Source organism: Pelodiscus sinensis, chromosome 3, assembly GCF_049634645.1.
Source record: "Pelodiscus sinensis isolate JC-2024 chromosome 3, ASM4963464v1, whole genome shotgun sequence".
Taxonomy (NCBI): Eukaryota; Metazoa; Chordata; order Testudines; family Trionychidae; genus Pelodiscus; species Pelodiscus sinensis.
Window position 1 is genome coordinate 41,925,543 of NC_134713.1, and position 27,118 is coordinate 41,952,660.

Here is a 27,118-nt window from a genome sequence, read left to right on the forward strand (position 1 = left end):
CAGTTCTTTCTCCTCAGTGGCTTCTTTCTCAAAGTTTAAGCTTCTCCTGCTCATTTCAAAAGCTCTTCATAAAACTATGCTCTCGTCTCTTCTTCCACTGCTCAACATGCGTTCAACCTTCTCTCCTGTTTGTTTCCCTAGTCCTCGTAGCTTGCTTCCTCAGTTCTGCTTTTCTCCAGGGCTGCGTCTAGACTGGCAAGTTTTTCCACAAAAGCAGTCGCTTTTGCACAAAAACTTGCCAGCTGTCTACACTGGCCGCTTGATTTTGTGCAAAATCACTGACATTCTACTGTCCGAAATCAGTGCTTCTTGCGCAAATGCTTTGATGTTCCCGTTTGCTTCAGCAAAAGCCCTTTTCCGGAAATGTTTTTGCGCAAGAGGGTCAGTGTAGGCAGCTAAAAACTGTTTTGCACAAAAAAGCCCCAATGGTGAAAATGGCGATCGGGGATTTCTTGTGCAAAACCGCGTCTAGATTGGCACGGATGCTTTTCTGCAAAAAGTGCTCTTCTGGAAAAGCGTCCGTGCCAGTCTAGATGCCCTTTTCCACAAATGCTTTTAACGGAAAAACTTTTCCGTTAAAAGCATTTGCGGAAAATCATGCTAGTCTAGATGTAGCCCAGAGGCGTAGCACATCCTCCTAAGTATGCTAAGTCCTCTAGTCCTCAAAAATCTGACAACTTACCTGTTCCAAGGAGCATTTAAACCCTATACCTGCTCACCTACTACATGCTTATTTAGAAATAAGCTATTTTGGAATAAACACTCTGAAATCGCTTATTTTGAAATAGCGCATCTATACTACAAATGCCCCTAGAAATAGAGTGTTCAGACTCATTGGATCCTGAATCGCATTTAAAGCCCTTTGGAAGCACTTTGGGCAGGGCATCAGGACAGCAGTCACTTCCTGGACCTGCTACCTGAGGCTAGCAGAGGTTCATGCTTAAAGGGACCCTTCCCCATTCAGTCATGTCTCAAGCTCTTCTCCATTGCCTACCTCCTTGACGGCCACAGATGTCCTTGGGGGAGCCTCACTACCTCACATCCCAAAGACAAGCAGGCATGGTACTGGCCAGGCCGGGAGCCTGTGAGTGGGAGAGGGGGCGACGGGATGGTTCAGCTTCCCTCCATTCCATGCACACGCCAGATCTGGCAGTGGCAGCATCTCACAGGGAGAGGACTCGTACCTCTGCCCTCTGGAGGAGAGGGGGACGGTGTTAGGGGAGGTGTGTGTGAGCAGAAGATGCCACTTCCCAGCGAGGGTCCCCTCCATTTCCTCCATAGGCTCCCCTGGCAGGGGTTGCGTCCTTTGCTTTGCCATGCTGGCATGGGAGTGGATGCTGCCTCGAGAGTATGGGCATGCCAATGTGCAGCACTGATGTGCGTGTGTCCATGACCCCAGCCTCTTGACTGGTGGCTTGTGGTGGGAAAGTGTCACTCCTGACCCTGTGCTGGAAGGCAGGCCTGTGCAGAAACCCTGTGAGCAAGAGTGCAAGGTTCCTGTGTGGCAGCTTCATTGCATCTGTCTTCTTCATTACTGGCGTGCCATGTGCACAGGCTGCTGTGTGATCCCCAGGCCAAGAAGGCTGGGTGAGGAGTGAGTAGCCCCTCACTGCCTTCTCCCGTGTGCATCTAGGGAGAGGAATGGAATTCACCTGATGGGCCTTCCCCAGCCTTGTCCGATTCTGGGGTGACATCCTGGGAAGGGGGAGATGATTCCAGGGACAGGATGAACTCCTGGCTAGTGGGCATGGTGTCAGTGCTGGCCTCATCTTCCTCCGCCTCCCCCACAGCCACACCCTTCGGGAGGCTGACTGAACGTCTCCAGCCCAGAGTCCACAATAAGGGGGGAGAAAGGACTGACCCACCCCAGAATATGGTGGAGCTGATTGTAATACTGGCAGGAGTGGGGTGCCACCCCTGAGCGAGAGCTGCACTCCCTGGCCTGAGTGTATATCTGTCTCAGCTCCTTCACCTTCATCCACACCTGCTCCTAGGTGTGGCTATGTCCCTTCTGGCCTAGGCTGTCAGCCATCTGGCCTTAGATGTTGGTGTGCCTGCATCTGGTGTGGAGATCCTGGAGGTTTGCCCCCTCTCCCCAGACTCAATGAGATCTAGGATCTCTGCACCAGACCAGGATTGTGCCCTCCTCTTTCGCCTCTGGGCAGGGGCTTGCAAGCTGGCTGCTGGCTCCCTTGCAGCCATGGAGGGCTTGGTGGAAGCATGGGGGTTGCTCATGGCAGTAGGAAAAGAACAGGGCTCTACTGTGTGGCACAGGGCTAGCAGGGCTTTCCTTGTGCCACAAGCCCTTTCCCTTCTGCCTGCACCTTTAAAGGCTGCGGGGGAAGAGACACTATGGAATTCTGATGAGGTGTGGACAGAGTGGCCACCAGGATGCCTGTGAGAGAACCTGGAGGCCACTTATTTTGAAATAACCACAACTGTGCTGTCTACACACCCTATTTCGAAATAACTATTTCAAAATAGGTGTTATTCCTTGTGAAATGAGGGTTACAGATTTTGGAATAAGACCGTTATTTCAAAATTATTTCGAAATAAGGGGCTCGCAGTGTTATTTCAAAATAACTGCAGTGCAGACATGCCCTAGGAGTCCCATTTTGTGAGATCCTGAAGACCTCTTTTAGGTGTGGAGCTCACACATCTCCCCCTTTGTTCTCTCTACTGTTATTAATAGTTAGATATTATGTATTTGTATTATTGTAGTGCCAAAGAACAGGACCTATTGTGCCAAGTGCTGTACAAACACAGAACCAAAAGATATTCCTTGACCCAATCTCTTTCTGAGATTGTGCCAAACATTTCCTGCTTTGCTTAGCACTTTTTACTTCTGATGCACAGAATACACCAATGACATGATCTAATTAATTATCAGACATTTCTAGCTGCCCAAGAGCTACAAGCATTAAAAGCAACTGACTTATGAATTTACATTTTAATTGGGAGTTAGGCTGAATTTTTGCCTCTCCCTCCCCCTTTGCTTAGATATGTTTGCTCACCTCCAAATATAACACTTTCTGACATACAACTATCAGTCTCCCATGGATATCAAAACACACAGATCTGCACTCTTGCCATTTCTGTTATAACAGCTCTTATTTTGTTCCACAACATTTGTCTCCCAAGGTCATTGGCACCATGAAGATTAGAAATACCACAATCCAATATACAGCATGAACTTTCTTTTAATCACCTTCTTAGTTAGTATGAAGACTTTATTCTCCTGTTGAAAACATACGGTAGCTCTAGTTTACAAATTCTCCACTGTATGTATGTAGTAGTGGTGAAGCAAAAAGGGGGAATATGTTATTTTGGGCTGTGCCCTGTCAAGTGACTTATATTCTGGTCATTAGTACTAATAGAATCTGTTTTGAGGGCATTTCAAATTGTTACTTTGTAAATAGTGGATTACAGCTCACTTTACCAAAACCTTTTCTAAATCCTTCCATCCAAAATAGGTCTTTAGAAAGGCTAAAGCTGAGCTTCTAAAATAGGGGTGGGGGGAAATCAAAAGCAGCTCTGTATATTTATGGAGGCCAAATGCTTGATTAAAGATAATAAAACTTAGTATTCTGTGACTACACATGGGCAATGTTGATAATTGCAAAGTAATCACATTGCAAAACATAATCCCAACTATACGCAGAAAAATGATGGAGTCTAAAATTAGCTATTACCATTCCAAAATGCATTTTTGGAGTCATTATGTATAGTTCTCTGAAAGCAACCACTCAGTGTGCAGCAGCATTCAAAAAAGCTAGCAATGTTAGGAACCATTAGAGAGGGGCAGATAATATAGTAAATATAATACTACTATATAAATCATGGTATGCCCACATATTGAATAGTGCATGCAATTCTGGTCACCCCATCTCAAAAGACATATTAGAAATGGAAAAGATACAAATAAGGGCAGCAAAAGATTTTGGGGGTATGGAACAGCTTCCATGTGAGGAGAAATTAAAAGGACTGGGAATGTTCAACTTGGAAAAGAAATGATTGAAGGTATATGAAAGATCTTTAAAATCATGAATGGTTGGTGAAAAGAAGGAAATGCTATGTACTCCTTATAACACAAGAACCGGGGGTCACCAAACAAAAAGGAAAAAAATATTCCTTCTGATTTTTAAAAATTTACACACAACTCACAATAATTTGTAGAACTTGTTGACGGGGACGTTGTAAAGGCCAAAACTATAACCAGTTTTAAAAAATTAGATAAGTTCATGGAGATCAGAGCTATCAATTCCTGTTCGTCAACATTCTCAGGGATTCAGCACAATTCTTTGGGTATCAAACTTCTGACTGCCAGATGCTGGTTCTGGATGACAAAGGGTGAATCACTGGATAATTGCCCTGTTCTGTTTATTCTCTTTTAAGCATCCAGCATTGGCCACTGTCAGGAGACAGTTACAGGATACTGGGCTAGACGGACAATTGATCTGACCCAGTATGACCATTCTTATTGTCTTACCATTTTTGTTATACAACTCTGTCTTGTACTAGGTGTGAGAAAATAGACAATGTATCTGCCATTTTTCAGTAAGGATGTTACATTGCAGTTAATTGACTAGTCAACTAGTCGATGGAATTTCCATTGACTACTTGACTAGTCGATAGGTACTTGTACATTTCAGAGGAGGAATGCGGAACTCCACGTGCAGCCCGGGGCCAGTGGGAAGTTCTGCTGACTCCAGGATACAAGCGGCTGGCCAGCTTTGAAATGTACAAGATTCCCCAGTGGGGGCTCTTGTGCATTTCAAAGCCATGGAGTCTGGGTCAGCGATGGACTCCCCAGCTGACCCCGGGTTCCACATGGCATGTCCCCAGCTGACCCTGGGTTCCATGGTGCTGACCCTTTGAACGCTGTTTTGGCATTTCAAAGGGGCAGTGCCGCACAGCTATGCCACGGATCAGCTGTGTGGCAGCTGCTCCTTTGAAACGCTGATCCCTGGCTCAGCTGTCCAGCACTGTCCTTTGAAGTACCCCTTCTTCCTTCTATCGCTATGTGATAGAGGTAGCAAAGGGGAGGGGGATTGACATTTGCTTATCGGATAGTCACCTAGTCCTTCACATCCTTATTTTTCAGCAGTAGTTATTTATTAATGCCCTTTGCTTTTATGCTGTATAGAGGTGATGTATGCTGTTGCCAACTACGTCAGCACTTTTATATTCTAGCACAAGAGGGCATGGTTGCATAGTGAATGAATTACCAGAGGGCTAGAAGGAATTACTTACTTAATCTCACTCTTACTGCTAGGTTTGTTCTACAGCCCTTCTATTGTCAGAATAACACATTAACTTGTTACTGTGCCTGTGTAACCACAGTCTGTGTCTCACCCTTGATCCCTCTGTCAGAATACACTGAATAGCCCTGCATCTGCCCTGAGGTACTCTGGGCAAAGAACCAATGGACATAAATGGCTAAGCCTCAAAAGGAATTGGAGTCACATCCCATTTTTTTCCTTAGCTTCTGCAACACACAGTTCTTCCTTATGGGTCTTCAAATTCACAAAGAATCCATATTGTTTTGTTCTCCGTGCACCCGTCTCATATTAGTCACATGACCAAAAGTTTTAACAGTCCTTTCAACTTCTGCTGTAACATCAACTGGGGCATCTCACTGACCAAAATGGTACTATATGGACTATGGTACTATATTAACAATATTAATACAGCGTTCAAATTCAATAACACTAAATTCTTTTATAACTAACTGCTGAAACACGCCTCAAAAAGAAAACAGAGGTAAATTCTGAGCAATCCTAAACTTCCTGTCTGTTTGGGTAACAATTTGTATCTTTTGGGTGGACTACAGTTTATTTCCTTGCCCTTTAGAAGAACCCAACTTGCACAGAAAAGTACCTGGAGACCCAGAACCCTGGTCACAAGTCACCTGAATCATATTGTACATATGACAAAAAGATCATCATAACTATAAAGCAAGATCTTCCCTCCACCTGCTTGCAGAAATCAGGCCAGGTTTACATTACACGAGAAAAATGACCTAAGTTACACAACTCCAGCTAAGACAATAGCATAGCTGGAGTTGTCGTACAGTAAGTTTAATTTCTACAGCATCCCCACTGTGGGAGATCAACATGAAAAACTCTCCTGTCAACTTCCCTTATTTCTCATGACATGGTGAAGTTGGCAAGGGCATCATCAACAGTTGCTTTAGCGGGTCCTTATTAGACCCCGCTAAATTGAATCCTGGAAGATTGGCAGGGGCATCATCGATGATTTCTTTAGCAGGTCCTTACTAGACCTTGCTAAATCGAACTCTGGAAGATTGATCTCCAGTGTCGATCTCCTGGTAAGTGTAAACCGGATTCCAGTTAGCATTTAGCTCTTTAGCATTAGCAGGGGACTCGCACCAACCTTGGATTTGAATACGCCAAGTCTCTGAGAAGGCTGAAGCAGAACCCACCTGAGATTTAAACCATTTTAAAGCTCCCTGAGTTTTTTCCTCTAGTGAAGAGAGAAATAATGAGGATTCTTTTCATGCCTGGCCTTTTTACTGAGGAACAAGAAAATTGGTGATGTCTTCATAAAACCAAAGGATAGAGCAAGCGTCCAAAATAACCACAATTAAATGGTAGAAGAAAAGCAATGAAAGGAAAAAAATGCATTGATATACAACAAGCCTCACTCCTCTCTGCCTCAGTCCTGTCTCACTGTGTGACGTCTTTACAAACTCAGAAGAGTAGGACCACAGAGGACCTCAATAGGTCACTCAGCAAGGACACATAAAAACCTCCAGTGACAGATATTCCACAACTTCCCTATTCAATTTCTTCTGGTGATTAATCATCCTTGGGAAGTTTTTCCTAATTTCTAACCTAAACCTTCCTTTCTTCAATTTAAGCCCCTTGATTCTTGTCCTATTCTTAGAGGTTAATGAGAACAACTTTCACCCTCATCCTTTTAACAACTTTTTAGATATTTGAACATTGTTATGCCCTCCCTCAGTATTCTCTTCCCTGTTTTTTCAATCTTTGCTCACAGGTCACGTTTTCTAGAACTTTAATAATTTTTGTTGCTCTTCTCTTCACTTTTTCCGATTTAACTGTACCTTTCCTGAAACATGACACCCAGAACTGAACAGCTAAGTTTATCAATGCACAGTGGAGTAGCAGAATTATTTCATGTGTCTTACATACAACACTCCTGCTAATATATCCTAAAATCTGCCATGTTTTACATTATTACAGTATTCACTCAGATGGCTGCTCCTCTCCCTCTCAGAAGGGAATCACTGACTAACACCACTCCATGTTTCCCCTAGGGAGTAGTGACCACAATCCTCCCATTCTTGGGGACACAAAGCTTCTCCACCTCATCATTGGGGGTGATTCCTCATTCCTTGTTGCCAGGGAAGCCTAATGCTTCTTCATCTCTAACCACATGCTTGGGGGGTTGGGAGCAGGAGAGGAGAACACTGCTTGTAGCCAGAAGTAACCAGCAGCCACTGTCCTCTGTGTGATATAGCTATCTCCTTCTCCTCTTGGTGATAAGTCCTCTCTAGCTGAATAGCTTCCTCAGCTTTGGAGACCTCCATATCAGTACTTTTGATGAATTCCTCATGTGCATATATAATCTTGGGCGGGCTGGACTTCACTGCCTTTCTCCAGTGTCTACTAAACCCCCAAACTCCCATAGAAAGTAGCTGGAGTCCTAGAGTTCAGTCTGTAAGGAATTCAGCAAGGATTGCCCAGTGTCAGCCTCCCTACATTCAAGTCTCAAAAGACACTAAAGAAATTAGTTTAATTAAATACATCATATGATTTGTATAAAGTTATTAACAATCTAATTTTTACATTACTATTTTCTAACCCACCAACATTGTCTTCACAGTTACAACAAACAAAGAGAAAACAAAAAGTAAAATTTGAACAGGTCAGTCCACACAAAGCGTAATAAGAAACAGAGATCCCAGAAGGTTAAATGAAGTTAACCAAAGTCTCATCATCAAATCTGCATACTATGCTGAGTCTGAACCATCTCTCCATTTGTTTGTAGGGATCCTCAGTTGGAGTCCAGGCAGCTTCTTTCTCTGCTGTGGATCACTGCTAGAAAGCCAGCTGTCTAATTAACCAGTCAGTTAAGTCACAAGTGTCCAGACTTAAAGAAAACCCTGTTACAAGAAAATACAAAAACTGAGAATAACAAACTAGAAATGACTTTCGCCATTGCTACATTTACAGAGGAGCTGAAGTATCACACTAGCTGAGAAAGTTAATTAGAACGGTTTGGATAAAACGAAAACAACATTCAAAGCATACAACTAAAATAGAAGTTATTTTTCCCTCCCAGTTTCTCCTTGTTACAATTAATATTACCCATGTTCCCTAGTAGAGGTTTAACAGCATCGCTAACTGCTGCAAAGTGCTTCAGAATGAGGAACAAGAGCCTGCTCTCTGGTTCAGCTTCTCCCAGCTCTCACAGGGCACAAGACCCTTACAAAAGCAGCAGTCCTGCCTGCTTGTGCATGAAGTCTGATCCCAGCAACAGAGACAGAACCTATTGGAGCAGACCCCCAAAACTACCACAGACAAGTCCAGAAGTTTTTGGATATGGAGCACTAAATCAACCTAGCAACAGTGACCCAGACACAACTCACTCCTCCCTCCTTCCCTCCCAGCAGTCTCTTAAAGAGAGAGCTCTTTATTAGGTACATAGATGCTCCTCATCCTAACCACCTTCTGTAGTCTCACCTACTTCCTGGGCAAATACACCAGCAGATATCTTTCACATTGGACTCTCCCTAGTCTATTTCCTGGACACCCACTAGAGATGGTAAAAGGAGGCAGTAGCTCCTTACAGCATTTCTTGGAGCACAGAAACAACAAACAAAATTAACAAGACTCTATACCCAGGGCTTGACAAATAATGCAATCTACAAGTAGATTGCAACCCGGAAGAGCCAGGTTCGGGCGATCTGTGCATGCGCAGATCTCTGGACAGCGCGGCTGGCGAGTGAGGCTCGCCACAGTTCGGCGAGCCCTGTCTATATCTATATTGGTAAATCCTTTTAAGATGATGGAAGAGGCCATTTCCAGATGTTTTGCAAGAATCTTTCAATGAACAGGAAAATAGGCTGGTATTATTAATCCATAAAATTTCTTCTATGTCCCTCATTATATATGGTAGAACTTTCCCCATCACATCTACAAAGCTCAAGAACACTCTTCTTTAAATAACTACTGAAGCCCAATTTCAACCATAATGCCTACAGGAATCTGCCATTAAGCAGCTAACTCTAAAAAAATATCTAAAATGCACTGGTTTAATTATAGCTGATTTTTTGTTTAAATCTCTAATCCAGCTAGGTATGCACATCACTAATCTATGGAAACATGTTTCCTACCCAATTACCCATCATTTCCTGGTTTTGACTGTTTGTCAAATCCACTTGCTGCATCTTATCCTAAATAGGACTTTATTATAGGCATGCAGTCATGCCTGACCAATTAACTTCTTTGATGAGGTAACTGGTTCTGTGGAGATGGGGAAGTCAGTGGATGTGATATAACTTGACTTTAGCAAAGCTTTTGGTACAGTTTCCCACAATATTCTTACCCACAAGTTAAGGAAGTATGGATTGGATAAATGGACTATAAAATGAATAGAAAGCTGGCTAGATTGTCGGGCCCAATGGTTAGTGATCAACGGCTCGCTGTCGGGATGGCGGTCGGTTTCAAGTGGAGTGCTCCAAGGATCAGTTCTAGGGCCGGTTTTGCTCAACATCTTTATTAATGACCTGGATGAAGGGATGGATTGCACCCTCAGCAAGTTTGTAGATGACATTAAGCTTGAGGGAGAGGTAGATACGTTGGAGGGTTGGTATAGGGTCCAGAGTTACCTAGACAGATTAGAGGATTGAGCCAAAAGAAATCTGATGAGGTTCAACAAGAACAAGTGCAGAGTCCTGCACTTGGAACAGAAGAATCCCAAGCATTGTTACAGGCTGGGGACCAAATGGGTACATTGCAGTTCAGCAGAAAAGGACCTAGGGATTAAGTGGATGAGAAGCTGGATATGAGTTAACAATGTACCCTCGTTTCCAAGAAAGCGAATGTAATATTAGGTTGCATTAGGAGGAGCATTGCCAGCGGATCAAAAGAAGTGATTATTCCCCTTTGTCACTGGTGAGGCCACATCTGGAGTATTGCATCTAGTTCTGGGCCCTCCACTACAGAAAGGATGTGGACGCATTCGACAGGGCAACCAAAATAATTAGGAGGCTGGAGCACATGACCTATGAGAAAAGGCTGAAGGATTTGGGTTTGTTTAGTCTGCAGAAAAGAAGTGAAGTTTCTGAAGGGAGGTTCTAAAGAGGATGGAGAAATTCTGCCATCCGTCACTACTGAGAACAGCCTAAGGAGCAATGGTCTCAAGTTACAGTGGGAGAGGTCTAGGTTGGAAATTAGAAAAACTATTTCACTAGGAGGGTGGTGAAGCACTGGAATGGGTTACCTAGGGAGGTGGTGGAATTTCCATTTCTAGAGGTTTTTAAGTCTCAGCTTGACAAAGCCGTGGCTAGGTTGATTTAGTTAGGATTGGCCCTGTTTTGGGCAGAGGGCTGGACTTGAATACCTCCTGAGGTCTCTTCCAGCTCTATGATTCTATGAGTAGTACCTAGTGTGACAGGGCTTTACTCCTATAGGGAGCCTCTGTGGAGGAATTCTCCAAAGGGATGATGGATTCTGCAAATGCACAAAAGGGAGTCCGAGACCTAACTCATGTTGTGCCTTTGAAAGGCAAAAAAGAGAGGAGATTCTCAAAATCTCTCCCTTTTAAGTAGAACACTTGAGTCTTCCCATTTCCTAGATGACCTGGAGGAGAACTCTAGCACATATTGCTACATCTTCTAGAAATGTGTGTTTGTTTGTTAGTCTTGTTTGTTCTAGAACTCGTCCTAACCAATAAGAGCTAGGAGCACCAAATTTGGTATGCAGCTTCCTCTTATATCATAAGGCAAGGTCAGGGGTTGGCTGTGCCAGGATAATAGGATGTGCCCTGAATGCTATTTTTTCATAGCCAAAGAAAAGAGAGGAATGTGACAGCAGAGACAGTTCTACTCATGCCTGACCCCAGGGGGCAGCAAGTGCTAGGCAGCAGCATAGCCCTCACCACCCAGGCCAGCAGCTGCTGGCCACAGCACGGTCCCTGCAGGCCCTGGGAGAAGCTAGTGGCAGCCTGTTTGCTCTATCCCTACCCTTGGGCTGGCCCCAGAGAGAATTCAGCTGGCGGGGTGCACAGTTCCCCCCCCCCAAGAGAAGCCAGAGACCAACCATCCCCTCATGCCCCCACCTTCCAACCTGCTTGAGCTATGTCCCCCCTGCCTCCAGCTTTAGGGCAGAGGGGAGGCAGGTGGGGCCTCCCAGAGGCACATGGGTGGGCCCACAGCCTGGATCAGGGAAGCTTTGCCTGTCCTGGTTTTGATACCCACCATCTATAGCACTAAGGGAGAAAATTGGGTGCTCCCCCATCATCTCTGCAACATATCCAGTTTAAGGATGCAATGCCTCCCCCGCGAATCTTCACCTGTGGCGGGGGGCTGTATGAACAGAGAGCAGGTTACAGGGGAAAATCCACAGCTGAGCCCAATTAAATCTGCAGTGATGGCAAAGGCATAGCAACCCTCACTTTACACACACACACACACACACACACACACACACACACACACACACACACACACACACACACACACACACAGTTCTGCACATGAGTCACAAATGATAATCACCCCAGTCCCCATGGCACCCGCATGCTCAGGCACATTGCAGACTGCATGCCTACTCTTGTTTTTCTCCGTGTCTGATGAGAGGTGAATATTGGAATGAACAGCACTGGTGCAATGCCTGCTGTTGCTACCTTTCATGTCCAGAGCTTGTTCCGCCCCCACTCCCAAACCTAGCAACCAAGTGAACAATACTGTATTCCCTGAAGCCATGGAGGCAGCTGCACTAATGCCTCAACACTCAGGGATATCCACATTCACACTGGCATTACTCAGAACAGCATGTTCTCGGAATCCATCAGCCCTTCTATCTGCTTCCTGTTTATTTACAACACACATTCAACTCTAAAACGCACCGGGGTCTGGATAGCATTGAAGAAATGTGGCACATACACAATATATATTAGCTAGACAGAACCCTAACTAAGCAGGTGTGATTTAGGTCATTGGGAACAATTTTAAGTAGACAGCAAAGCTCCATGTGGAAGCCCATGCCAGAGTCTGTTGTGGGGTCTCACTGCACCCAGTCCACAGGGCCTGGCTCTTTGGCACAAGATGTTTTAGAGATTCCCAGGGAACTCCTTGCCAAGATGGCAGCAGTCATTGTTGCATCTAGTATTAAAATTGAACTGAACACTTAGCACTTTTCACCCATCAGTGTTTTACAGATGAAATCATCATGATCCCCATGTCACAAGCAGGGAAACCAATGCAGACAGGTGCAATGACATGTCTACAGTCACACAGTCTGTCAGCGGCAGAGCTAGGGCTACATGCCAAATTTCCTGGTCACACTATTACATGAATAGACTGAGAGGAAAAAGCTTAGCACTGCATCAGTATGGTAAAGGCGGATAGACTACACACCCTCTCAGATAGTATTGGGCAATAGCTATTGTATGTGTGTAATCACTAGAGATCCACTGTGTGGAGTTAGCTTGTGGAAGGAAACCTAATGGTATGTGGGTGGAACATTCCAATTTCCACCCTTGCTGCCACTGACAGCTGGCCACAAGACTGAATTCTCTCTTGCTGCATTCGGAGACCTTCATGACTGCTACAGTTCGATTATTATGTTGTTTTGTAGCAATGTATGAAACCACTGACCTTAAAAAGGTACTGTGTTCAGAATACAGCAAACCAGCAACAAATGAACCTCATGGCACATCACCACAGTACTCCACTACTGACTCCCCAGGGAATACCAGGTTCAGTTTAAGGTTTTAGCCTTCATCTTAAAAGCTCTCCATAAAAGGTTAGTTATGAGGGATTGCATTTCCCTGTCTGATCAAGCCCCATAGGACTGCTACATACCACTCAATGAAACTCATTCTCAGGAGTTTAATTGATGAATGCAGGAGACAGATCTTGCTTAGGACATTGGCCCACGAAACGGGATCTCACTCCTGGAAGAAATCAAAATAACCATGGCCCTTCAGAGGAAAATGCTTTACTTTCTCAATCCAGCCTTCTCACAGTAACAGCCTGCAGCCTGGAGGGAAGAGAGTTAACGCTTGTCTACATGTGATTTAGGAACAGCTGTTCCTGAATCACTCTGGCTACGTCTACACTGGCCCCTTCTTCGGATGGGGCATGCTAATTTTGAAAGTGGGAATAGGGAAATCCGCGGGGAATTTAAATAGCCCCCGCGGGATTTAAATAAACATGTCCGCCGCTTTTTTTCCGGCTTGGGGAAAAGCCAGAAAAAAGCATCTAGACTGGCCCGATCCTCTGGAATAAAGCCCTATTCCGGAGGATCTCTTATTCCTACTTCGAATAAGAGATCCTCTGGAATAGGGCTTTATTCCGGAGGATCGGGCCAGTCTAGACGCTTTTTTCCGGCTTTTCCCCAAGCCGGAAAAAAAGCAGCGGACATGTTTATTTAAATCCCGCAGGGGATATTTAAATCCCCCGCGGATTTCCCTATTCCCACTTTCAAAATTAGCATGCCCCTTCCGAAGAAGGGGCCAGTGTAGACGTAGCCCTCATGTATAAACAAGCCCATAAATAGTTATGCACGCTTTTATGATTTTGTGAGGTGCTCAGAGACCATGGTGATGGGCATTTACAAGACTGATTAAATGCTTTAAGTACAGGTAGGGCACAGAGGTAAGGGTAGCAGAGCCTAGGGAAGGCTTTACAAACAATTAATTCCTCAGTGTTTGAGAGACAGGATTTATTATCATTTTAGAGACTGTGTTTCTGAGTCAGGAAAATTATGCACTATGGCTGGGACTGTAGTTTTTGTCTTGTTTTCATACCATACATCCCAGTCTACACGTAAGAAGGCATTACTTCCACTGAAAGGTTTAATCCACCCACCATACCTACAATGATAGCCAAGAAACTGTTAAGTGTTTGGAGCTGCCAATGTTTTTGTAAGGAATTTGTTATTTGATGTACGTGCATGTTAAATTTCTGTGTTTGTAGTTCCCCCTTATTTCTAAGGACCATGATAGTTCTCACTTGGCATTATACAAAAAATCAGGTGCAGTATCAAGTCCATAAAGACACCTTATGGAATTCAGGCAGGAATAATCAAAAATGTTTTAATGATTAAACAATGTCTAACATTAACAATGTAGGTATATTCAGATGAGCTAAGAGTTTATTTCTAGCACACTTAGCATAGTTTGAACATTACAACTGCTGTACTGAAATATGTAAAGTCTGTGCAAACCAATACCTAGAAATGAAGACACACAAGCTTTGATAATGTAAATGTAAACAGATGTTGTGTCTCTTTTAAAAGAATTAAGGGACCCCCACCCCAGGCTAATAAGAAAACATTATTTCCCTAACAAATGTGCAAAAAATAAAATGTTAAATATGTTAAAACTGATATTTATATAAATATCAAACAAAATAGTTAACATACAAACTTAAGCAAATGACCAACAGAATGTCTTGCATGATTAGTTAAATGTTCTCAAGCTCAATGAAAACATATTCATAATCTAAACTCCACCATAGTAGATAACATACCAGCTATAGATGTCTGCTTTGCCACTGACTCCTCATTTGTGCAAGGCAAGATTTTATATTAATAGGAATTTTAACAAGCAGTTCTACACATATCTGTAGATAAGCCAAAAGGTAACAGGTGATCTACGCAGCTTACACTCAGGAAACAAACACTCATCTCCAGCACATGTCCATGTGATTATTTTTGAGTGGTGTGTGAACATCTGTTTAATTTTACTTTGTGGAAAAAATCTTTTTGTGAACTAGGCACATTTAAGAAGTGACTTAAAGTATGCTACACAAATAGCAATACAAATGCCAACTTAAATATGAATAATTGCATTTGAAAAGGACTATCCAGTCACTTTTGAAACTTGAATATGGCTGTGGTACCACAATGCTTGAAACTGGCAGTTTCCAGCATTAAAAACTGCTTTGCAATTTATCAAATCAAAGAAATAAAAAAGGTTTACCCTCCTTGTATAGTCCCTAACTCTTAGAGACAATAATTTAAGTCTTGCTGGACAGTTTAAGCATTAATGACACATGGAAAATAAAAAAATAAGATCTATTAAAAAGGTAAAATAAATTTCTCTCTGTTGTGACTGCTTAGTCAATTAAAGCCAAATATACAAAACTAAAGGCATCATTTTCAATTTCACTGTAACATGTAGGAGATGTTTAACGTTATGCATCACATACAGTACAGTAAAACAATCAATTGATTTTCTAAATGACTTAAGAAGTCAATCAACTCGAAGTTAAACATACCCTAATTTTCAAAACAATAATAAGCTTTGGGCCTTGCTTTTTATTTTTAAGGCATGTGTGTTTACCTACTGAAACCAACATTGTACAAATTACATTTACAATCACATGCATAATCTACAGTAAAAAAACATGAGTTTGAATTACAGTGTTTTGAAACTGTGAATCAGCACCTATTATATTGACTAGTAAGGCAACAGCAGTGTCATATACTACAATAATACTCCCTTCCACAGTCTATAGCAGGGTCAGTGATGCCTAGAATTATTAACTTTAACCTACTTTTATATTCTGTATTCAGTTTCTAGGGTGTTTGCACAGGTTAAGTCCTACATAAATCGCACTATTCTAGGCAGGAATAGTTACAGTTGCTGTTAGGGTGTCAGTGCACAACTCTTATTGTGCTTACAATCCGATTATTTTGTTGTTTGTGATATCAAAATGGATCCTCAGTTTGATCTTCAATCCATTCTTTGTTTTCTTTGTTTCACATTGTTCTCAAGGGAAGAAAAGCTGTTTGTGTACCCGTTCACAGTGGCTGTAGAGCCATTCTGATATTCTTTCCTCTTGGAGGATGCCTTCTTTTTGTAAGTCTAAAATACATAAAATGCACACACAGGGTTGTTATTTTTTAAAATCAGATATAAAATGGCCTATTCCCTCAAAGCAATTAAACATGGCTTGCACATCCGATTCCTAGCACAGGTCCCTGGTTACTTTGATATATTTTAAGTCCTGAACACATTCAGAGATGAATTTATCAGTAGCTATTATGCTGAATTTTTAAGCCAGAGGCTTAATGCTAGCCTGCTAGTGTTCTGACTGCAGAAAAAAACAAGTATGAATGCAAACAGTTTTATGTTTTAGAGAGGTATCTGGGGGAGTCTGTTACTTTAAAAATGAGCAATCCTGTGGCATCTTAGAGGCTAACACATTTTGGACTACTTGTTTTTAAACAGTTGTAAAATTATTCTTTGCCAGAAATACATACAAGTCAAGTTTTGAAGCGATTTCCTAAAAGTTGTTATGATCACACATGACACAGTCACGGTTTTTGAAGCTTTGGTCATGCACGATACTTCTTTACATGGGTCCACTGAAAATTACCTTTACAGGTCACCACTGTATTTCAAAATGAAAAGCTGTTCCTTGAATAGAGCACCATTTCCTACACACGTATACTTTACATCCCTTTACTTGCTACCAAAAGTGCTTAGCTGTTCATCAACTCATTATCCAAATTCCTAATCTCCTTGAGCTGCACATACCACATACAGGAGCCCAACATGCTGAAGGGCTGACAAGTGCCAATAGTGAAAAAAGCTTTATACCGAAGTGGGAAAAAACACATTTCAAGTCTTTCAGGTTAAGATTGGTGCAAAGTATGAATGCATGCTTGTTTTACCTGAATGTAGAAATTTGTGAAGAGGATAATCAAAGAGATCATATAGGAGATCTGGAAATACAGCCACCCCATAGGGAAGGCACATGGCCAAACAACACCACAGCTTGTCTGGAAGATTGTCAGGACAAATTGCGTCTGGAAAAAACAAAAAACAAAAAAACAAAACAAAACCAGAGCACAATAGTGAAAAGAAGAGGGAAAAAACCTAACAAACCATGAACTACTGTAATTATTGCTAAACAAGTCAAAATGATCATTAAAGTGTGTCTGAAGCAGGGGTAGGCAATAAGATGGCAGCAGTTCACCAGGGTTAGCCCGTAGTAGGACACCACCCCTGAATTTACCTGCTCTTCTGCAGGTACAGGCACTTGCAGCTCCCATTTGCCACATATCACTGTTCCCAGTTAATGGGAGCTGTGGGAAGTGGTGTCCCAGTCTGTACCACTTCCTGCAACTATCATTGATTAGGAATGGCGCTCTGTGGCCAATGGGAGCTGCAAGAGGAGAGACAGGCAAATACAGCAGCAGCAGCCGCCGCCGCCGCCACCCACCAGTGGCTAACCTGGTGAATCATATCCGGCCTGTAGGCTGGTTATTGCCCACTGCTGGTCTGAAGACACCTTTGCCTTTGTATCAGGAGTAAGGATTTTAGTAAACATCTGTTGACAGACCTTTGGTTCAGGCCACTCTTGTTATTTTTGAAAACCATTTTACAGGCACCAGCATGGGTATAAAAGAACAGTACAAATGGATGTGGAAGGAGTACAACACAGAATTATACAATTGATTAAATCTACTTTCTTTACAGTGTAACTAAAGGGGGAAATGTTGAACAGTATTTAGAGAACCATTTACAACTGCACATTAAAGCCAGGCAGGAAAACAACTACTTTGCAGGATTAGAATAAAGAGCCTTGTTAGTTGCATGTCTGAGTCACATGCAGCTTCCAGTTTGTCATCAGAGCATCAGTCAATGACTAACAAATGCTTTAGAAGAATGCACAGGCTCAGAGTGGTTGTGAAGAAACTTAGTTTTTCTCTGTATCTGCACTACAGAAACAGAGGAAATCCAGTGGTAGGACACAGGAGCAAATTAAGCTGCAAGTCAGAGAAGCATGGGCAGAGCCATTACTAATCTTCTCCTTACAACTTACTGTTACATTATAACAACTGCCCAGTAGCCCCCATTATGCTACACACAATACAAAATGCTCTCTAGTTTATTAGCTTTCAGTCAAGAAATTAAAATCCCCCCTCCCCATAGATAGGGAAAACAGCTCCTCCAGAGAAGTCTGGCAGGTAACCAAAGACTGAATAACTCACCAGCTGCCCCTGAGTGATGTATTTCTTCCACCACAGATACGGACGCATAGCCGGAATAGCAGACAATCCATAGTAGGAGTACATGAGGACATGGATAAAGCTGTTAAGAGTGGCACCAAAATATGCTAAAACAGAGAGGGAAATAAAGAGGTAATTTTAATACTGAACACTAGTTGGCACATGGAAATGGAACAGCACTAAAATGGACAGCCACAAAAGGGGGCCTTTTGAAACATCAACTGGAGCTTTGTAAATCAGTTTCCCCAAAACTAGGGTCTAAAGAGAGTCAGATTATAGGACCACCACATTTGGCATGCAGCTTCCTCTTACCTTAACTTAAACTTCCTGGAAAATGGGAAGTACCAGGAATGGGATTATTTCCCATAACGTGGAAAGGGAGGGGACAGAGCAGAAGGATGCGAAAGGGAGGGACGTAATGCTGAGAGTGACCACTGGGGGCAGCTGCAGCACCAAGAGAGTGGCCAGTAGAGCTGGGGCTCTGCCATCTTGCCTGCCAGCACACCGGTAAAAAGCCCCCTGGATGAAGCCTGGAGCCTGCTTGCTCCCCATAGAAAGCCTGCAGGCCACGGAGGGTGTTGGAGGGGGGCAGCCCCCAGAGCCTGGTCCCCCCAGACAGCCTGCAGGACATGGGGTGGGAGGAACCCCCAAAGGATGCTGAGGTCAGCCCCTAGAGCCTCACCAATGCCCCACAGCCTCCAGGCCATGGGTGGGGCCTCTGGAGGCCAGGGACAGCGCCCTGAGACTTCCCCCACCTCCAGATAACTTGCAGGCTATGGAGGGGCCTTTGGAAGGCAGGGCCACCACTGGAGCCTGCCCTTCCCTCAACAGCCTGCAAGCCCCCAAACAGGCTTCAGGAAGGAGGGGGCTGCTGAAGGCCAAACAAGCTGTGGGCCACGGGATCGGTGCTGTAAGCTGGGACCTCTGAGCCTACCCCTCCTCCTCACCAACCAAGCTGTAGGATGGGGCCAGCCCTTGCAGCCCCAGCCTCTTGGGAGGAGCTGCCAGCCAGGAATTACAGTCCCAGCCCCGCAGGAGCAGCTGTCGAATGGAGAGTGCCGCCATGGCCTCTCAAGATGAGCTGTCACTGGGCAGCCCCAGTAACCTCCTTCCCCCTCCCCAGCCTCCCAGTCCCATGGCCTGGCGCCCCTGCCCCTCCTATTCCTTGTCCTCACTCCTGTACTCTCACTCTGTCTCTGAGCCCCTCCCCCGGCACACAACCCTTTGCTCGGAGCCTCCCTCTCCCATCTTCCTTCCATATACTGTCATGTAAATAAAGCGGGTACAGTTTCCTTTTAACAAGCCCCAAACAGTTAAGGACCTGAGCAATGCCAAGTACATCTGCTAGTAAGCAATAAGCCCCCAGGGATCGGGGCCTTTGCAACTGTTTATACAATCAGTATATTTCGTGCCAACCTTGCACAACTACTTGTTGGGTCCATTTATCCAAACTAAAGTTCTTGTGCATTTCAATGCTCTGTCTGCTCAAAAAAATTAAGGCGGCAAGAGGGTGGAAACACACGAACAGATCCACAAACCAAAGCATCACAAGTCTAATTTTAGGCCTATCTCCCTTAGCGAGGCAATTCCACTGAAATTAGGAGACTGCTTTTGATTACAAGCCTTAAAGTTCTGGGAATTTTCAGACAGCTCAGAGTACCCATTTTATGTGCCATTGTTTACATTGTTCTAGAACAGCTACATATGCACACTATTCAAGTTAAATATTACTTGCTCATATATATAAAAAAAGACATTTTTATGCCAATATATTTAGGAAACAATATCAGTTAAAAGGAACTGAAATTAAAAGAACCCAAAGTGAAATTGCCAGAGGAGAGCAATAGTAAGGTTGTAAAAAAGAGGACAGATGGGAAGATGAAAAAAGCTCTCCCCACCCCCAAAAAAACCCAACCAACCAAACAGGCAGTCAAATTTACGAGTGTCCAGGAGATCTTTGTCTCCTTTTAACTGAAACAATTTATTATGGCCACCCCCCATAACAGAATAATCTAAAGGAACAGATATCCTGAGTGAGCAAGTTTGATGGACTCAGACAATGGTTTGATTTCCAACAGTTATTAGCCACCTTACACATATCTGCAACAGGCTTCCAAGCCTGACTGAAAAAAACCTGTTTCTCCTTGTAAAATATGCTTGAGTATTTCAATGTGCTGTATAAGCTATACCTCTGAAAACTGGTCTAACACCACCTCTGGTCTTCCTAGACCAGAGAGCCTGGGAGCCTAAGGACAGGAGAGACAGATGGGAGCTGGGAAAAACAGGGTCACCAGCTGAGTTGGAGGAAGCGCAGGACTAGGGCCGGAATCCTCTGGCAGCCTGTGCTGGCAAGGGGCTGGAGCCCCATGGCAGCCCCTGGGAACATGGGGTTGGGATTGGAGTCTCATGGCCGCTCAGGGTAAGATTCTCATGGCAATCCCAGGAGTGCGGCCAGAGCTCCGGAGCAGCTCCCTAGAGTATGAAGTTGGGATCAGAACTCCATGGTAAACCCTGGGGAGGGCAAGGCCACACTGGAGCCCCACAACAGAACCCTAGGAACATGGAGCTGGAGCCCCATGGCAGAACAGGGCTGGATTCTCCTGGCACTCACCAGGAGCTTGTGGCTAGAGCCCTGGAGCAGCTCCCTAGAGTGTGGGGCTGGTATCAGAGCCCTGTGGTAACCCCTGGGAGGGCAAGGCTGGGCAGGAGCCCCATGGCAGCCTGCAGCAGCATGGATCTGGGGCCAGAGACCCCAGCAGCCTATGTCAGCACAGGGCAGAAGCCCCACTGCAACTCACAAAAGCCTGGGACCACAGCCCTGCAGGAGTCCCTGGAGGTTGGGGCTGGGACCAGAGCCCCTGCGGCAGTCCCCAGGAGTGAGGGGTGGGGCTGGGCTGGGCTGGGCTGGGCTGGAGCCCCACAGCAGCCCATGGCAAGTAGGGACCTCCAGGGAGCTGGGAGCAGGTGGGCAAGCAGCCCAGCCAGGTTGGGGCGGAAGGCGAGTCAGGGTGCCTGCTGGGGCAGCCTGCCGGCAGCAGGTGATAGGCTTGTAGACTGGTGGCAGGAAACCTTCCCTGGCAAACCCTCTTGTTTGGGACCGGTCAGATCCCAACAGTGCTGGACCAAGGTGGTCACTCAGCAGCAGGCAAACAGACTGTACTTCCTGCAAAAGCTATTGTCTACCTACACTAAAACACTTTCACTGTTCAATCATGTTATGAGAGTCCTACAGGCAGCTCCATGCCTGCCACTACTGATACTGCTTGTAATATAATAAAGCAACTTAATTTTTTTGTTGCATTTTAAGCAAAGTGGGCCACATCCTGAGACTGATGCCAAGGGGGGTTATTTGTATCATTCTGTGGCAGAATTTGGACACAAGTAAAACGTAAATCTGTTGTCGATTCTCCCCACCACAGTACTTACAGTGACCACAAGGCACCCAGTTCATAACAAACCACCAAATGTTCAGCATTGTTGCATGGTGATAGACATGAAGAACAGTGATCTGGTAACTATTCTTTCGCAAAATGAAAAAGAAGGTGTCCATGAACTCGATGAGTTTGGACAAGTAGTACCACCAAAGGACACGTACGATCTAGACAGAGAGGAAGGAGAAAAAGAAAAATTCAGGAGCTGTTTTCTACACCTTTTGAGTGTGTTTTACCCTGCTTTAACTCAACAGAACACATCTAACTACTTTTAGATATTTATGGTGATTCACTGAAAAGCTTAGTGCATTTCTTGCATTAAGTTTTCTGTAAGAGGCACAAGTCTAAAGACAGTTATAATTGAGAGAGAGAGGATTATGAGAGGATATTTATGAGGCTATTAAAGTGCACTGAGACACCAGGCAGGATGTCTAACCAATGTATGTATTCCTACTATGTTCTCTGTGGAAAACAAGTCTGAACAGTAATCAGAAGGGAATAACTTCTACATATCATAGAAGTTGTTTTCTGAGCATGAGGGAAAAGCAATTCACTGCAGGGTGATCAGGTGGGGGAGGAGATGAACAATTAAAAATGAATTTTAGAATAGTTTAAATGTGCCCAGATGCTACAGTAATGGGCATAGTACAGTACATGTGAAACATCACTCAGCATCAAGAGGTCTTTTCAAATACCAAATATGATTAGATCAGTGTTTCTCAACCAGTGGCACGAGTACCTTTGGGGGTACTCAGAGAAGTCTGGGGGGTACGTCAACACAACTAAAATTTGGAGAAAACTGAACTTTTGTTTTAAGTTTTACAGAGTTTTATAATTTTTGTACTTTTTACACCCAAAAATTAAGTCACCTGCCCAGCTATGATTAAGTGGTTTATACAAATGTGTTGCAATGGTAGAAAAAAATTGTGTGTGTCTGAAAACTATAGGTACTTGGGGGAGGGTAGTTATAATTTTTTTAAAGGGCTACTTTATTAAAAAAAAGGTTGAGAAACACTGGATTAAATCGTACTAGGGACTAATTGACAAGCTTCAACATGTACTTCTGGTGCACTGAGCAACATGGAGGGGGAGGGAAAGAATTTATTTAATATGACTACAGACAAACCCTGCTCTGTTCTTCACTCATCTGCAAAGAGAACATTTGAAGTAGCAATTGAGTTATAACAATGTTACCTTCATATCAGCTTCACCTCCACTGTGTGTATCCTGACAGAAGAAATTGTATCCTCCTTCCCATACTCCTGTCAGCAGCTGACAAGATGAAAGAATAAGGCATCATCATCTGATGAAAACACTGCAGTTTACAATACACATGAACCATGGCCACAGCTTTACTGACCAATTGCAGGCCATCCAAGTGAAATATTAGGTTACAATGTAAGCCCCAAACAGAATCATGGTAGTGATTGAAAACCAAGTTGATAACAGTTCCATATTCTTTCCTGCCACCCTGACCACTTCAATGACTGTGTCCTGGAATATACAGCACAGGTAAAGGTCCAAGCCCTATCTTTTGAAAGGTTTGTGTGTGCGCTTTTGAATAAACCAATTTTAAAGCACAAAAATGTTTAACTGAAAGTGCCATGATTCTGTGGAAAATGCTCAAAAGTAAATTTCCCCCCCAACTGTTTGAAGAAAAGAGTCTTAAGTTTTATGTGCACAAAGTATCAACTAGGTATGGAAAACTGCTGGAGTTTTACAGCCCTTAAGCTGTAAAACAGTCCAGTGCCTTCTGATAGCAAGCATACTACCTGAATATTTCTATTGTACCAAAAGTTGCCCTACACCTAATATTTCAAAAGTTACTGAATTTAAATCATATTAACTGTTTTACTGGTTTGGAAATAGTTCACCTTTCTTCCACTGTGTCAAATGATTTCACATTTTCAGAATTATTTATTGTCTGAAATCATGAAGAGTCAGTACTCTCTGCTATGTTTTGATTCTCCTAGCTTACTTTAAATATAAACCTTTCAATGATGGTATGTTCCAGCCAGTCAAATGACTACCTGTATATATGGGTGGTTGTCCATCTCCTAGCATTGCGTGCCTACAACACTTATGATAAAGGTTCTGCACACCCTCATCATATGTGCATTAATACTTGGAATCAAGCTATATGTTTTCATTTCTTTTTCCCTTGCTACTATGTTCCCGTTACATCTGTTGAGGCGAGTGGATTATGTTTGGCTGCTTCCAGTTTTGTAGGGTATGTCTACAGTGCAATTAGACACCTGCAGCTAGCCTGTGCCAGGACTAGGACTAAGGGGCTGTTTAATTGCAGTGTAGATGTTTGGGCTCAGGATGCAGCCTGATCTCTGGGACGCTCCCACCTCAGGGTCTTAGACCTGAGGCTCCAGCCCTAACCCAACTGGCATAGGCTAGCTGTGGGTTTTTCATTGCAGTATAAACTTTTCCATAAGGTAGGTCTCCGCAACGAATGACGAGACTCAGCACCCAGTCGACACACTTGGGCTTGCACTAAGACATTGCAACTCAGGCATGAGCATGGCCTATCAAGTCTGAGGGCAGACTCCAGTGACCCAACTCTAGCCTGAATGGCAATGTCTACACAGCTATTTTTAGCTTGTTACTGCAAGACCTGTTAGCTTGAGTCTGTCAATCTGAGCTCTAAACCTTGCTGCCACAGGCTGCTGCTCGCTGTGTAGACATACCCACAGATTCCCATCTGTCTTCCCCATCCATATCTAGTAAATTAGCCATACTATTATGAAGGTTGGCATTTTTGACACATTTATTTATTTACAAAAGAAGAGTGGTAACTAAGTTATACAATTTCCAGGTGCAAAAAGTAGTTCAGCCTTATCTAGGAAAAGCAGTTCTGAGTAATCATTGCTGAACAAGAGTTGTCCATTTCTGGCCTCCCACAACCCTCATGCTAGAGCTGGGTTAGCCAGTACACTTATTCACAAGTACTTGACAACAAAGTACTACTGTAGCGTTGCCCTGACTGTCACCAGAGATGACTTGGGTTACAAAGAGTTTTACATAACCATTTTAAAATGCAGTAGTTAAATAAAATAAGGATAAAAGGTGTTAATTTACTTGAATGTACCTCAAAATTTGAGGGGGGGTAATAAATTAGTTATGTCTTGTAGAAGTAAACTGCTTAAATGGCCCACACATTGCTAATGTCATTTTTTTCCAGTCACTACAGCATTATTTTCCATATTTTTTTGGACCAGTTACAGTTTTACTTTAAAAATCAAAACAAAATCCAAAGTCAGTTTGTATCACCATTTTTCATCTTCACTAACACCACTATTTAAAGCAAACATTAGCTATACACTAGTATTCACTACACTTCAGAGTCCTCTTATGAATGGCATGTATGAGAGGACTGACCTGAATATCTCCATGCCACAAAGAAACTCTTATTGAGGAAGGACCATTTCAGCATTGCATGTGACTATAAGCTAAAAGAACCAACAACAATATATCCATCCAATCCACTTTGTCAGTTTAACCAACTGCAAAATACAAATCTACTACCATAATTCTCACCAAAAAAGGACACTCGATCTCTATGTGCACCCACATTTAAAAGCAGAAGCATGACAAAGAACCAACTTCATTTATGGACAGTGAGTGCTGCATTGAGACCATAAATTTATGACAGTATGGAAAGAGCTTCCAATAACTGAAGCCTGAAAAGCCTGTAAAGAATCTTTAGCACTCTCAAGTTAGTCAAATAGCATAAAACCCTGTTTCAGCACAGTGTGTGGAAAAAGCTTACATAAGTCTCATACTTCAAGGGGCCATTAAAATGTAGAAATAACCACAACATTTACACTGCATTTGTTCCAATTAGTGAAGATTTGCTTCAATCAACAGCCCCACATATCATAAGCTTATTTTTTCCAGAGTAATCAGTATGTTTGAGTTGTGCAATCCAAAATGGGTTTGTTTTTTTAAACTTGTAAACAAATCTGGTATGAAGTTCTTCCATTTAAGTAAAGTACCCAGTGGTGTTCTGATTCAGCCTTTTAAATGGAAGGAAGGACCTGTAGTCAGAGACTATTTCAAATAGCTTACTACTAATTTGTTTCCAGAAGTGCTAACAATATGCTCTGCTTTTTTTAAAACAGGAAAAGTAATCAACCATGCTTGCTTTTTCTAAATTACTCAGGTTCCTTATAGCCACATTTATTAGCTTTACATTATTTCAGCACATATTAAAAGGACAATTAAAGAACTAGTTAATCACAGATGGGACACACTGACCTGAGCATTAATTGTTCCCAAACGTATTATTTACCTAGCTGCAAGTACTGGGATAACATGTTGTTTATATTAATGTTACTCTCTACATGGCCTGCTCATTTCTGTGCTATCATTTGATGTACAACAGTTTACTAACTTGCATCCCACACCTAGTCTCTGTTTACAGGAGATGAGACCAGTTCAACATTACTGCTGGTATTGACTGGCTCTGCAATAACTCTTGACTCACTTGGGAATCTTATGTTTATAGCATAGGTAGGTCCTCTAACCACTTATGGGCTAGGAATCTCTGTACTGTTCAGCTGTAACTGGGAAAGTCCTGTAGCTTTACTTTCAATTTGGCAGGAACCCAAATGGAGTTCAATTGTTTTTCCTAATGATACTGTGAATGCTAGATCATGGACATGTCTTTTCTTGTGAAATGCTGCTTTCTACAAAAGACTGTAGCAGAATGGAAGAGCAGTTAACAGCAGAAATAGAGAGTGTACATGATGTTTAAATTACACAAAGTTAACCATTCAAAGACAACTTTAAAAAATGCTAATAAAAATTAACAGTGCAGTCATTAGTTAATAGGAACCAAAGCAGAAACTTGAACATAAAATGAGCATTCTGCAGTTAAATATTTGTTTTTGTCCTTAGATTATAGCCTGTTACTTTTTCCCTGTCTGCTATTATTTTTGCTTTAATTATGTAATTGCATTGCTGAACTTTTTATAGTGTTTTTGGGTTACCATTTATATCAAAGACCCTAAACAAAATAAAACCGTACAGCAAATCTTCCCTACAATGTCTGGACTGAGACACCTTAGTGAGGCAATGTGTACAAATCTGCTGCTCTGTTGATACAGAACTTTAGCCTCCATGCTGTCAGCAAGCGCTCCAAATTAGGATAAGGGACCCAGAGATAGCACATATTAATTAGCAAATACAAATGAACAGGGGAACTAGAGATCGCAAGAATTTTATATTAAAATGGAGAAGAGGCAGAAATTCAAATTATATTTTTCTGATCTTAAGAAAGTAAACTGAAGGAAAGTACATAAAAAAATGCTCTCCCCCAATATAACCACCTCAGCACAAAGTGCATCAAAACCTAAAGGAAGCAGTCACTTCTCCTTGGCTTACAAGATCAGAGGAGTCATGTTGTCTCTTGAGAGCGAGAGATATCTTTGCTTT

The 27,118-nt window shown here is 43.0% G+C and overlaps 1 protein-coding gene across 3 annotated transcripts in view; it reads right to left on the reverse strand.

The window, feature by feature from the left end:
• Positions 1 to 14,299: 14,299 nt before the first annotated feature.
• ELOVL5 (ELOVL fatty acid elongase 5) overlaps positions 14,300 to 27,118 on the reverse strand; it is a 57,329-nt gene continuing 44,510 nt past the window's right edge. For all 3 annotated transcript variants that reach the window (XM_006137741.4, XM_006137740.4, XM_075923607.1), the window contains 5 exons: positions 22,868 to 22,945; positions 21,669 to 21,840; positions 18,225 to 18,349; positions 16,902 to 17,036; positions 14,300 to 16,089 (listed from right to left, as the gene is read on the reverse strand). In XM_006137741.4, the coding sequence (XP_006137803.1) occupies positions 15,958 to 16,089; positions 16,902 to 17,036; positions 18,225 to 18,349; positions 21,669 to 21,840; positions 22,868 to 22,945 (642 nt within the window). In that variant the 3' untranslated portion in view covers positions 14,300 to 15,957. The remainder of the gene's footprint in view (positions 16,090 to 16,901; positions 17,037 to 18,224; positions 18,350 to 21,668; positions 21,841 to 22,867; positions 22,946 to 27,118) is intronic.